This window comes from Xyrauchen texanus, chromosome 36 (genome assembly GCF_025860055.1).
Source record: "Xyrauchen texanus isolate HMW12.3.18 chromosome 36, RBS_HiC_50CHRs, whole genome shotgun sequence".
NCBI classification, from domain to species: Eukaryota; Metazoa; Chordata; class Actinopteri; order Cypriniformes; family Catostomidae; genus Xyrauchen; species Xyrauchen texanus.
Window position 1 is genome coordinate 28510761 of NC_068311.1, and position 13165 is coordinate 28523925.

Genomic DNA, 13165 nt, shown 5'->3' on the forward strand with positions numbered 1-13165 from the left:
TTGGACAGAACAGAAGACCCTTTCATGCCACTTATATATGAGAAAATATTTGCAACATTTTCTGTTTCATCTCTCCAATTGCATGTCTCAGCATAGTTTGGGCCAATTCCTGTTCAGTGTTACTGCATTTATTGGAAGTTGCTGTTTATTGTACCATTCTAACTTAATATTGATTGGCTTCATACAGTGGGGCGATTTCACTTAACAGTTGCGGCACCTTAGAGCACAGTATTTGTTCACAATATTTCATGTAATCCCAGACTGACTCAATGTTCAGTGGGGGGCTCTGTGAGGGCCATGCCATCTGTTGCAGGGCTCCAGGTTCTTCTATTCTATTCTATTTGCAAAAGGAATGTTTGGGAGTCTAAAATTTATATTTCCTGTTGACATACTAAAGCTGAAGATATAAATAACCATCTTAAGACAATTTTTTGGGGAAACATCTTATGTGCTTTTTTGATACTGTTGAAAAGTATTGTAAATATTTTTAACAATAAATTTGTACTTTTAAGAAAAAATATCTAAAAATCTTTAAAACAGTATAAATTTACCTGATTTTTAACTAAATAAATCTTTTTGTCTTCATGCACTAGCCATTTCCGGAGTGATCCAGGTGGAAAACAACTAGACAGCGCATGCAAATAAACGGTGCTAAAAGTGGCCGCAATTCATTCTAAGAGAATTCCCTCCATTGATTTCACAAAGCCTGAGTAAGGGGTCATTCACACTGTCCATGTGCAGAAAAAGATTGATGGAGCACTAAGTTTCTCAAGACGTATTTTTACACTTCTACACAAAACATGCTGAAAAGACAATGAGAAGAGGCGCAAAGGTCAAAGATATCCGTCTAGCACATGTTTCAATAGAAAAAAACGTTTAAAAACAGTGCAGATGGAGGCAAAAACCAGTAGGTCTTATTATTATAAGAATTATTTACTTCCCCAAACTTGCCTGATTTTTCTTTCTTCCGTGGGACACAAAAGGAGTTATTCTCAGTCAACATTCACTTCCATTGTATGGATTAATTATACAATCAAAGTGAATAGTGACTGAGGCTGTCCATAACATTCTGCCTAAGATCTCATTCTTCCATGGAAGAAAGAAAGTCAAACAGGTCTGGAACATCATGAGATTTAGTAAATGATGACAGATTTAGAATTAAGTGAAAAAGGAATATTAGGCTCCATCATGACTGTATGACTTTATTGCGTCCATCACAATGTTGTGCATTATGATGTTTCATGGGCAGTGTTGAAATGTACTTTTTTCTGCTTTGTACAAAGTGTAGTGCTGAATGGATTTGGCTATTGGACTTGCACTGATGCTTTCTTTTGAACGGGACCATGATGCTTGTTCTCCAACCTTTGCTTCTGATCTCAAGCCTTTCCAAAGATTGATCAGGACAATGTACCTGTTGTATTTGGAACATTTCCCTACAGTTGCCTTTTTGGAATGAAAGCCACCCACCAGCAACCTTCTGTGCAAAGACATCGCCACATTTAAATAATTTTCATGAGATCAGGCTCATAGGCCAGCTAGTTTCTACAACCACAAAGCTCTTGGACTTGCGGCATTAGTATGGATTTTTAGTCCATTATTTCACACACCGTTTTCTCTGAATCTGATCACAGTTAAGGTACACCTATCTTTCACATTACTGATCAAAGTCTAAGAGACCAAATTCCAGTCATAACTCAATTTGTATAAAAAGTATTACTGTGTTTAGCACTACACAACATGCCCACTCCAAGTAATGCCCCCCTTGGATCACAAAGCCATTCTATTGGCTAAAATAACTTTTAAAAATCAATGCAATCACTGTATGATTCGTGCTGTCTAAACTATGTAAATATGACAAAGAATAACATTTAAAGTATATGTCAAATAACATTATTAAACTGAAGAAAAAAAATAGTGAAACTGAAAATTTCTGTGCTCTGTTTTGTCCAGTTAGCTCACAAGCTAACCAGTTAGCATATTAGCTTAGCATCTTCTTTTCCTTTTAATTTTCAGCACATTTCTCCTCACTGTCACCACCTATTGATACGGCAGTATGATTGTATTCAATAGAACTTTTACATTGTAGTATATTTACAAATTTTACAAAATGTTTATTTTGTAATCTTTGTGGTTAGATTTAGTGGTAGGGAAAAGAATATGTGTAGGTTTGCTATGGGACACACAATAAAAACAGTGTATGAATGTGACATCCAACTGTTGCAAGATTTAAGCATTTAGCTGGTTATTTGAGGAAGACGTAACTTGTAGTGGGGGTGCCTTGTAGTAGTCTGTTATAAAGGATGCTAAAATTAGCATGGGCTAACAACACAGTAGTGTATTGCACAACTACATTCTGCCATTTTCATTGTAGTCTGTTCTCTTTTTTTCTGAGGTAAAATGAGTTTCATGCCTTTATCTCAACTAGCCTTGTTTACAGAAACCTCCAGAATGCGTTAATCTCCAAAAACTGCCTGTGAATTTGACAACACTTGTCTGTTTATATTTCTCTGCTCTGTACAGTATGTATCATAAGTCTTCCAGTTGCTCTGACCCAAATTATATGCTTAAACTGTATTTATGTGGACACTACTGGTGGGATCTTTTATGAAGGATTTTATGAAATCCCTATGGAAAAAAATGAATAGGAAAAATACTTCCGGAACCAAAATTGCTGAAAAAATGGGCGGAAACTGTTGCGCTCCATTGGGGTGTAACAACAAGACACCATGAACTGTATTGAGTGGATCATCTGATCATCTGCACTAGTATTTCTTTCCTTTAAGGAAAACTGATGGGTTAAAGGTCTGGATTCAGTCCTACATGGAACAGTTTAAGAGTTAAAGGAACAGTTCAACCATTGTTTATTCATCCTTCTGTCATTTCACATCCCAACCTGCATTACTTTCTTTTGGGACTTTTTAATATCCTGGTTGCTCTTTTTCAAATAATATAAGTAATTATTCATTATTGAAAGACTTTATTCATCTTACCATTCGCTGTAGTTCTCAAATCAGCTTCATACAATGTTAATGATGTTTGGTGTCAATGGTGTCACATGGCATTAATGTGCCTTTTTTGTAATCCATACGGTTTTGTTAGTCTATTTCAGTGCTTTGATGGAGGGTAACAATATTATTAAAACAACAGCATAAATTTTGGTATGTTCCTCACACAAAGTTATTGAAATACTTCTAAAGACTTGGAATATAGCACATGAGTGAAATGGATTACATTTATTATACTTTTATGGAGCTTCTTTGGCCAATTTGGTGTTCACGTTCACTGTTATTTGATGGAAAAGAGCGGACAGGAAATTCTTAAAAAGTTCTGCTTTTGCTTTTGAAAATTATTTTATCATGTCCTCCCCCCTTAATGGGTGGACTATTCCTTTGAGTACTGTAAATCAGTTTCTTCATGAGTGTGTATTAATAATGTTGTCCAAAGGGGGCAATATACTTGTTTGTCTTATTTTATTTTGGTCCAAGTGTACTTATTAGTGCAGCTATTAATAATGATGAGCTACAATTACATTTTTATTATTTGACTATGTCATATGACTAAGACACTCTTTATGTGACTTTAACTTTCTTCAGCCTCAGTGTTCATGCAAATCCCCAAAAAGATTTCCCAAACTTAGATTGATGATTGTATGCCATTACATTGTAGAATTGTATTTGTGTTTATTTACAGAGTATCATTACCTCCGGTCTTACACAGAGATCTCTCAGGTTAAGGTTTATTAAATGCCATATGTCCTTACATGTTATAAAAATACATTTATTTATATTTAATGAAATTCATTGTAAAAACTGGCTATGTTCTGTCCACAATAAGCAATGTAAACTATACAATGATATATTTGAGGCTTGGCATCACTGATATATTACATTTGTACATTTTATTTCACTCAAATAGCAATTAAACTGAAGGCTCTGAATGAAATCTAAAAACTACCTGTTTGCAGAGAACTAATGCTCTTCTGCTTCAGTTTCACAGCTGTCTGCTTGTATAATTCTGACATCTGCTTTGAAATATAACTGAAATGTAATCTTTTTAAATCAGGTTCTGAAATGCACTGATTTTTGTTGTTTTCCTGTGTGTGTCCCATGGACATAATTATGGAATTTCTGAATGTTTTGTCCTATTTTTAAAATGGAAAAAACCTGTCTGTTATATGATATTTAAGGGAGGATTATAACATGCATTGTGTGTTAAGGAAGTTTCCTCTTCTAATTTCTCATTTGTGTTGTATAACTTATATGAGCTCCACTGTATGTGTAAACTGTTACAACACATGTTAATGAAAAAGCATGTCTTAAAGCTGTATCATTGTTGTTCAAACCATGTAAGTGGAGCTTACCTCACTGTTGTGATGCTTTCATGAACTCATCTGAGGTTATGTTGCATTTTGGGTATTAAGGAATAAAAGACATTGTAAAAGCATTCCTGTTCCATATTTTAATTACATATTATACATTATACATAGCTGTCCCTTAAGTCCCTTAAAACATGCTCAATTCTTGATTTAGATGGGCTCCCACTTTAATGTGATGAGCATTTTTTTTTCAGTCTTAAAATACTTAAGTATTACAATGCAACATTTTTCACAAGTGCCTAAAACTTTTGCACAGTACTGTACTTTATATAGTACAGTATGGTGAGTCTTTATGTTTAGTAACATACTTTATACATCGTAAAATTGTTTCGTATTTTAACATTAAAAGTGAGCCATTTGTTGGTTGATTCCCTCGTAAAGTCTTAACATGTGGCTCTGTCAATTTCAGGACATTGCTAGGTTTGTTCAAGCATCCCAACCAGCCCGACACAGCAACATTGCCTTAACCAATGGCGTGAATTTTGGGTGGGGCTATCTGTTTGGTCACCCAATAGTAGACAGGTGGAGTGTTTGGGAAACCTGTTTGAAAACAGTCTTTGATTTTGCAATTCTATTCAATGCTGTTGGCACAAATTTACACACTTAAAAATAATATATTGGCCAACTTTTCACTATCCAATCAAATGCAGGTGGATAAAATAGAGATGTCCCGCTCTACAGTATTTCCCACTTAATTCTGTTTCACTCATAAATATTACGGAAGTTAAATGTTTTATGTTGTCTTAAAAATCATAGAAAATATCTCCATATTGTACTTATCGAAGCATATTTTTGCTATAGTCATATTTGTACATTAATACCCAGTAATGTGTCACAACCAAAAAGGATTTTCTTAATGTGGAATCGTTAATCTCTTTTGGATGTGAAGTGCTGAATGATATCAATGGGCAGAGGAAAGATGATGGTGGAGTTTTTCTCTGCTGCGATGGAGTTAAGAGTCTGGAGGTATCGTAGCTGCAGAGCAGATGGTGACTCAGCAATCACCAGAGAGGCTTCCTTCAATGCCCTTGAGGCGTTCATCTCGCCCTCTGCTGCAATCACCTGCACGCACATGTAATAATACACTTGAGCTGTTGGTGTCATATAAGGTGCCTGATATGGATTCCCCAATTATAAATGTGTTTATTTCAACAATAATATTGGATTGCAGAGCTAGAAATGCTGTTTGGAAAACCCTGGTTTTCTCTATGTAAACTTGCGATCAGGCGGTTGCAGACCGTAGACAAAAATAGCACTGAATGCAAATAGCTGGAATCAAGTAGACGCGCATATTTTCAGAACTTATCAGGTAGTCCAACTTCCTCGCTCACCTTCTGCCAAGCGCTGTCTTTTTTTCGTCCGGTCTCTGTACATGTATGACGTTGTGTCATACAATTCTGGGTGCCAACAAATTTTTCATCCATTTTTCCAGATTTTCAGAAAACAAACTTGGTCAGTCTACTCATGTGGACAACAATTTGACATGTGCCACCTACCTAAACATCGTTGCAGACAGGTAAACCCTTCATGGCAATAGTATTCCCTTTCAGCATAATAATGCACCTTGCCACACTGCACACATTATTCAGGAATGGTTTGAGCAACATAATGACGAGTTCAAGGTGTTGGTTTAGTGATATTTATCCTGTTTGTGCACCTAGCAAGTAAAGATGCTGACTACCACACCTGGAGTCACAAGTTCCCGGCCCGATTGCTAGGGTGGGTAGAGTCACGTTGCGATAGCCACATCGTGGTCACTATAATGTGGTTCTTGCTCTCAGTGGGGCGCGTGGTGAGTTGTACATGGAGTTCAGAGCAAGAAGCCTACTTGAAAAACCTACTTTTTCGAACTCGTCCTAGGCCGTATGTCCGATTTGCACGAAAATTGGCCTGCATCATCTAGAGGCACTCACGACAAAAAAAATCTTCATTGAACTTTGATTAACCATACCATTTTTGAATGGCGCTTCAACAAATTCAATAATGAACGTGCAAAACTGAACTTGAGGCTGTATCTGTGCAATGCTTTGAGGGATAGTGACGAAGCTTTGTACGTGTCATCAACATTAGGCCCTGAGGTTACCTGCAGCGTTTTGGTACACTGCCCCATACTGATCACGAGATATGAAAAAAACACATTTTTGCTTATAACTTCTGAACAGTTTGTCATAAAATCATGAAATTGGTCTCATTAGATTCAGTGGGGTATAGAGAGTCCAACAATATGAAAAATTCAATTTTGGAAGTCAACGATTTTGAATTTTCTGAATCTTTTTCTTTTTCTAACTCGTCCTAGGCGAAAATTGGCCTGCATCATCTAGAGACACTCACAACAAAAAGATATTCACAGAATTTTCTTAAACTATTCCGTTTTCGAATGGCGCTTCAACGAATTCGACAAAGAGCATGCCAAAATGGATGTGAGGGTATATCTCCGTAACGCTTTAGCCTATTCATACAACCTTATTATTTGTCATAGGCACCATGACTCAAGGGTGCCTGCTCAGTTTCTGAACAGTGCCGCCTAGTGGTTATGAGATATGAAAAAAGCACATTTTTGCTTATAACTTCTGAACAGTTTGTCATAAAATCATTAAATAGGTCTCATTAGATTCAGTGGGGTATAGCGAGTCCAACGGTATCAACAATTCCTATGCCGGCCATTTTTAATGTAGTCATAAAATGCTGTATTTTACGAACGACTTGGCGTACCATTACGAAACTCAGTATGTGTCTTTGGCACATGCTCTGAAGGGACTCAAAAAGTTTCAGGAGAGTGCCACCTTGTGGCTAAAAATTATAATGCTATTTCTAAAAATGCAAATAGCTATTGACTCCTTTTGCCTTCTGTCATGAGATTGACTAATTTTGCCTGTATTCTCAGGGTGTTGTGGTGGTCTCACCTTGGCACGAGCCTCTCGGGCCGCCTCTGCCTCTGCAGCCATGGCTCTCTGAAGCTGCTGGGGCAGTTTAACGTCCTTTATCTCCACTCGCTCCACTTTAATGCCCCACTCACCAGTGGCCTCATCCAGGGCAGCCTGTCATTAAGATATTACAAAGCTATGAGGATCCGGGAAGATGATACAGAACCCTGGGGATAGGTTTACAACTAAAGCAATATCAGTGTAAAAGAAACAAATGAATCCTGGTCTATATCTACAACACATAATTAACAAACTTAACATCCCTCCCTGGTATCATTGAGATTCGTTCCTCAGTTTGTAAAAATGTGTACAGTAATGAACTTACAATAGTTTAACAAGTTTAACAAATGGCTTAAAATGTGAAGATTGTATTTTTGTTAAAGTGTTTAGACAAAGGCCCAAGATGATGGATGAATAGCTCTTTCTGCTCCGAGAGCTTTTGTACCTGCATGCTGTTGGAGATGCCCTCTCTATCAGACAGCAGCTCTGACAGGTTCTTTATACCCAACACGTTTCTCAGGGTAGTCTGGGCCAGCAGACGTGTTGAGTGGTCCGCATTGGACACGTTGGCCACGGAACAGATGGGGTCACAAACACGGAAGTACACCACACCATCCACACTCACTGTCACCGAGTCCTTTGTCAAGATCTGTTCTCACATAAACACATATAGATGCTGTTCTTTAGATCTAAACTTTTACATTGGGATATAAACCTTTACACAATTTGGCCTGCTACTGTTGGTTCTAAATATTGCTTTGCCTGCATGAACTTTGAGTTGGAAGTGGATGTACTGTATGACAATTGATTGGTTATTGAATCTATGGCTTTTGTAATATAATAGTAAGTTCTGTTAGTATATGGAAGTAGATCAAGAATATGTACCTCCTGAGGGGGAATATCAAATGACACAGTTCTCAAGTCCACCTTCCTGAATGTGTCAGTACATGGCAGTACAAAGCAAATTCCTAAGAAAAAGTAAATTATTACAAATCTATTACAAATTCACAGTAATATGGGAGTAAGATGTGACACTTTTTAGTTCAGTTGTCCTCTAGACAAAGAAAAATGGAGGTAAAATGAATATGCCTAAATATGTTTTAGGGTGACTGCTTTTACTTAAAAGCAGAAGAAAGCATCTCTATAACATGCAGCCATATAAAAATTTTATTATTTCTCAAAAACAAAAGTGTAGTGACTCATTTTCTAATAGTATTTTCTGCATTTTGAGGCAAAGTTTACTTATTTCCGCATTCAAATCAGGACGTATTGTAACCAGACAATATGAGACAGACTGTAGCGAGTCCTCAAACTTTCTTGGATCACACGATTTAAGCTTTGAGGGTGTTTTTAAAGATTTCCTGTTTCAGTGGTATCCCCAAAATTAAAGGCTTATAACTCGACAAACAAACCCAAAAAATAACAAGGAGTGTTTGGTATCATTTTAAAGGAAACTTTGCAAAAAACTAATTATGATTTAGAAAATGATAAATTATGAGACTGCTGAAAATTCACAAAAAAGCTGAGCCAAAATGTACTTTTATTCTTATTTTTCAGATTTGACATTATACTGTATACCTCAGTGTGTTAATAAGGTGGCTCTGAAAACTGCTTTTGTTTTGTTCCCAGTTGTGTCACCTTTAACTGAGTCAAATTTGTGTTGATACGACAAAGCAATCAAAATGTATTACAAAAATAATATATCCTAGTGACCAAACATCTCAGAGTGTCCAAAAGCCTCTCCAAACAAATAAACATAATAATTGTACATAAGAACAAATTCCACATGCAACCACAACAATGACTAAAGGTTAGCATAGTATGCAGACATGATTTTAGAATGAGTTTCATTCTGTGCCATTTGAGTCATCATTATGTCTGTGTTGTGTGTGTATATATGCAATTACAGTGATTGATCACTTGAATCTCTGCCCACATATGGATGACTCTCACCACTGTTTGGAGCTGTCTGAACCCAATCCAATTGGTTTAGCATTCCACAGCTACAGCATTTCCAATGTAAGCTAACATAGCCAGATAGAAATAGATATAACTTCTAATCTTTAAAACTATACCCATTTTGCATTGCTCGAGAATGTAGTTATTCATATTTTGATAATTATTTTGTTTATCTGAGTTTAAAGGGATATATTATAATCCTCACCAAAGAAATGTGAAGTAAACATATGAAAATGCCTCAATATTTATTTTATAACTGTGGGCAAGATTGGATTAAAAGTCCTAATATAGGTTGTTTACTCATGGATTATTCATGGCTACTTGTAAGCACAAAAATCGACATGGTTTTGTAATTGGTTTTTACAAATTTGCTTCATTTGCAAATTAATTTAAATGCAAAAAACATACTTTCTTTGCACTTTTCTTAGCAGATACTCTTTTTCTCAACTTCTTATGATATAACTATAGGCAATATTATGTGACAATTTAGAACATTAGATGTGCACATTGATGAGTAGTTCTATTTGTGGATCCCAAATGAAAACTTTGTCATACCTGGTCCTTTTGGTTTCTTGTCCATAATGCGACCCAATCGAAAGATCACAGCCCTTTCATACTCCTGTACAATCTAAGAGTGAGCTAATGAGTACATTGTCGATGCAGTCAGTTATCACTGATCATGAGTTAATCATCTCTGTACAATCTATCATACTAGTCTTTCTTTTAAAAACATATCATACCTTGACACACATGAAAATGGTAACAGGAAACAATCCTATGATGAAAATGAGGGAGATGATGATAATGAACCAGCCGATACATCCCAGTGAGGGTGGTTTATCATCTGAAATATAAGTAGCCAACATTTGGTACTAGCAAAGTGTAATTCAAGACAGGCTTGTCATGTAACTACATCATTTTTATACATCTTTGTAAATCACCTTAAGGGCCGATTCTGAGAATATGGGGGCCTTAAGCAAATTCAGACTTGGATATATACAACCAAGAATGACACCACTATACAGTCTCCAACAACTTTGATTAAATCAACTTAAAATTGAAATAGATTAATTACACAAATATGAAAAGATTTAGCAACATATTAACAAAACATTTATATATATATATACTGTATATATATATATGTGCATATACATTTTACCATAACTATATACCAATAATTAAAAATAAATTAAAAAACGACCTTTCTTTGTGGGGGCCCCTGGTGGCTTAGGGGCCCTAAGTGAACCTTCTAATGAGGCTGTGTTAACAGACTGTTTGTATTTATCATATTTGTGAATTTATACAGTGTTGTTATAGATGTTTTGTACTTAACTTAAATAATTTAACAATTTAATATGGTTACATTTTACATTTAAAGCCATTATTACCATGCTTTAGTAAACTTTTAATGTTTTGATACTGACATTTTTGATACATGACTTTTGTTTTGTAAAGACTTATAGACATATAGAAATGTGTGATGTTTTCATGAAGGCCTACCTTCAGGTATTATATGTGTGCTACTCTCAGTCTGCTGGTCTTGAAACCTGGTTACTGTGGTCATCATTAAGAGCAACGCAGCTTGTTTTACGGAAGACAGCAGGTAACAGTGAAGCTTTAAATGCAAACGCACTTGCCTATGCGGGTGTGGCCTGCTCTCTTCCTCTAGATCGCAGATGTATGCAGAGCAGCAGAGGAGGAAAGGAAAATTCTGCCGTGACTCATTTCATGTCAGAGACTGATAACTTCAACCAGAATGAAATATACGTCTGATAATATTGTATTTGCTTGGGGCTTTCTGTACATTTACAGTATCAGTAGCTGTAATGAGACATTCATTATTCATGGATTTCTGTGCCATCACCAGGCAGAGAAATGAGCTCTCAAATCACATGACATACAATCACATGATACACAAGTGCTGATATGTGACCATATAAATCAATATCTTATTTAGCAGACATCACTTGCTATGTTGTAGCTGGTAATGCGACATTGAAATGTAAAGTTGGTGTTTTGATTGTGTCAGGTAGAAAAAGCACTGGAATAACTTTATTTGGCTATAATGACTGGGTGACTTTACATTATCTTGCTTGTTACTCAACATCTTGCCAAATAAATAAATAAATGGACATGAAATGTTGATTTCAGTTCAAATAATTGTATTATGTGAAAAGAGAGTATGGAGTGGAACTAGCATAGCTATAGCATAGCATAGCTAGTTTGTAGAAAATGAAACAAAGTAAAGGAAATCGAATGCCAATGCCAATTCTAGAATTTATCGGTCATGATACAAACATATTTGTCCTCAGAATGCCATGACCAATCAGAATCAAGTATTCCAGAGTGCTGGTACGGTGTTTATTAGTTTGTGTATGAATGTTTGTCTGTGAACCTTTTAAAGATTATTTAGTTCATTAGGTTTTACAAAACCAAATAAAAAAGAACAAAATTATACAGTTATCCTCTCAACACAAATAAATTGTTTTTATTTTTTTGGCATTTCATTTATGAATGATCTATAAAGATTGTTATTTCTGCTAAAAGCTTTGTGACTTTATTATCTGATTAGCTGTAAATATTTAAAATATGTTAATTATTATAAATGTTTATCGTCATTTTGATTCCATGTATAAGAATAATAATTAAAAAAAGATCTTATTATCTTGTTATTAATAATACATTAAAATGAATAAAATTGTATTATTTAATTAGTGAAATTACTATTAATGATATAATAATTAATAATGTTTTTATTACAATATTATTATAATGATTATTCTCAATATTGTTTAAATATTTCAAAATATTTTTATTTTAATATATTTAATATTTTAATATGACATTGCAGCTTTATTGTGAGCCTTTATATATATAGCCTATGATTTTTATGTTAATTCATGTATTTCTATTTTCATTTCACAAATAATAAAAATAAACAATCATGTTTCAATATTTCAAAATATTTTAAATATCAAAATGATGATGCAGTTTTATTAAGTGATTGGCCATAGATTTGTAAAAACATGTTAAATGTTATAATAGAGTATTGAAGCTGACTACCACCCCTGGAGTCGTGAGTTCGAATCAAGAGTGTGCTGAGTGACTCCAGCCAGGTCTCCTAAGCAACCAAATTGGCCCGGTTGCTAGGGAACGTAGAGTCAAATGAGGTAACCTCCTCACGGTTGCGATTAGTGGTTCTCGATCTCAATGGGGTGGGTGGTAAGTTGTGAGTGGATCACAGAGAGTAGCATGAGTCTCCACATGCTGTGAGTCTTCGTGGTGCCATGCACATCGAGCCACGTGATAAGATGCACGAATTGACTGTCTCAGAAGCGGAGGTAGCTGAGACTTCTCCTCCGCCCCCCGATTGAGGTGAGTAACCACGCCACAACGAGGACCTACTAGGTATTGGGCATTCCATTGGGCATTCCAAATTGGAAGAAAAGGGGATACAAAAATAAAGAAATATTTCATGAATATATATAAAAAATTATATACAATCAAGTTTCAAAATGTCAAAATATTATAATATTTTAAATATCAAAATTACAATGCAGTTTTATTATATGATTAGTGTTGGAAACTCTCAGAGAGGACCAGGAGACTCGGGTAAAGCTTCAGCAGAATTCTTTATTGTAGAAGATATGAGAATCAGTCTACACGTCAGAAGGTGCTGTCTCACTCTGCAGTCATCAAGTCTAACTTAGGGAGGCATCCGTTGTATTTTATAGGCATTCTGTGTGCAGTCCTTCCTGGTGGTAACAAAGTATTCAGTTGAACCTTAAACAAAGAATGCAGTTGAATCCGCAACAGAGACTGGGGTTTCTCCAGCCCTAATCCAATCAGCATAACTATATCACTCAGACGACTTCATTTTCATGGAGATAAGGAAGGGTCCACA

At 35.6% G+C, this 13165-nt stretch overlaps 2 protein-coding genes across 4 annotated transcripts in view; one reads left to right on the plus strand and one right to left on the minus strand.

Moving 5' to 3' along the window:
• LOC127629558 (microtubule-associated tumor suppressor candidate 2-like) overlaps positions 1-4436 on the plus strand; it is a 30607-nt gene extending 26171 nt beyond the window's left edge. Inside the window, exons 11-12 of one of the 3 annotated variants that reach the window (XR_007968774.1) lie at positions 591-710; positions 1284-4436. Coding sequence is in view for 1 of the 3 variants with exons in the window: in XM_052106649.1 (XP_051962609.1) it covers positions 594-608 (15 nt within the window). In the remaining 2 variants the exon portion in view is untranslated. Of the gene's footprint in view, positions 1-590 lie in introns of all 3 variants that reach the window. The other 2 variants (XR_007968775.1, XM_052106649.1) reach the window with 2 other exon arrangements.
• Positions 4437-4495: 59 nt separating this feature from the next.
• LOC127630129 (stomatin-like) lies at positions 4496-10877 on the minus strand. Its single transcript, XM_052107574.1, has 7 exons — positions 10762-10877; positions 9999-10102; positions 9814-9886; positions 8185-8267; positions 7745-7948; positions 7279-7413; positions 4496-5437 (listed from the first exon to the last, which is right to left on the minus strand). Exons 1-7 carry the CDS (start codon positions 10826-10828, stop codon positions 5243-5245), a joined length of 861 nt encoding a protein of 286 aa, XP_051963534.1. The 5' UTR covers positions 10829-10877; the 3' UTR covers positions 4496-5242.
• Between the last annotated feature and the right edge of the window lie 2288 nt (positions 10878-13165).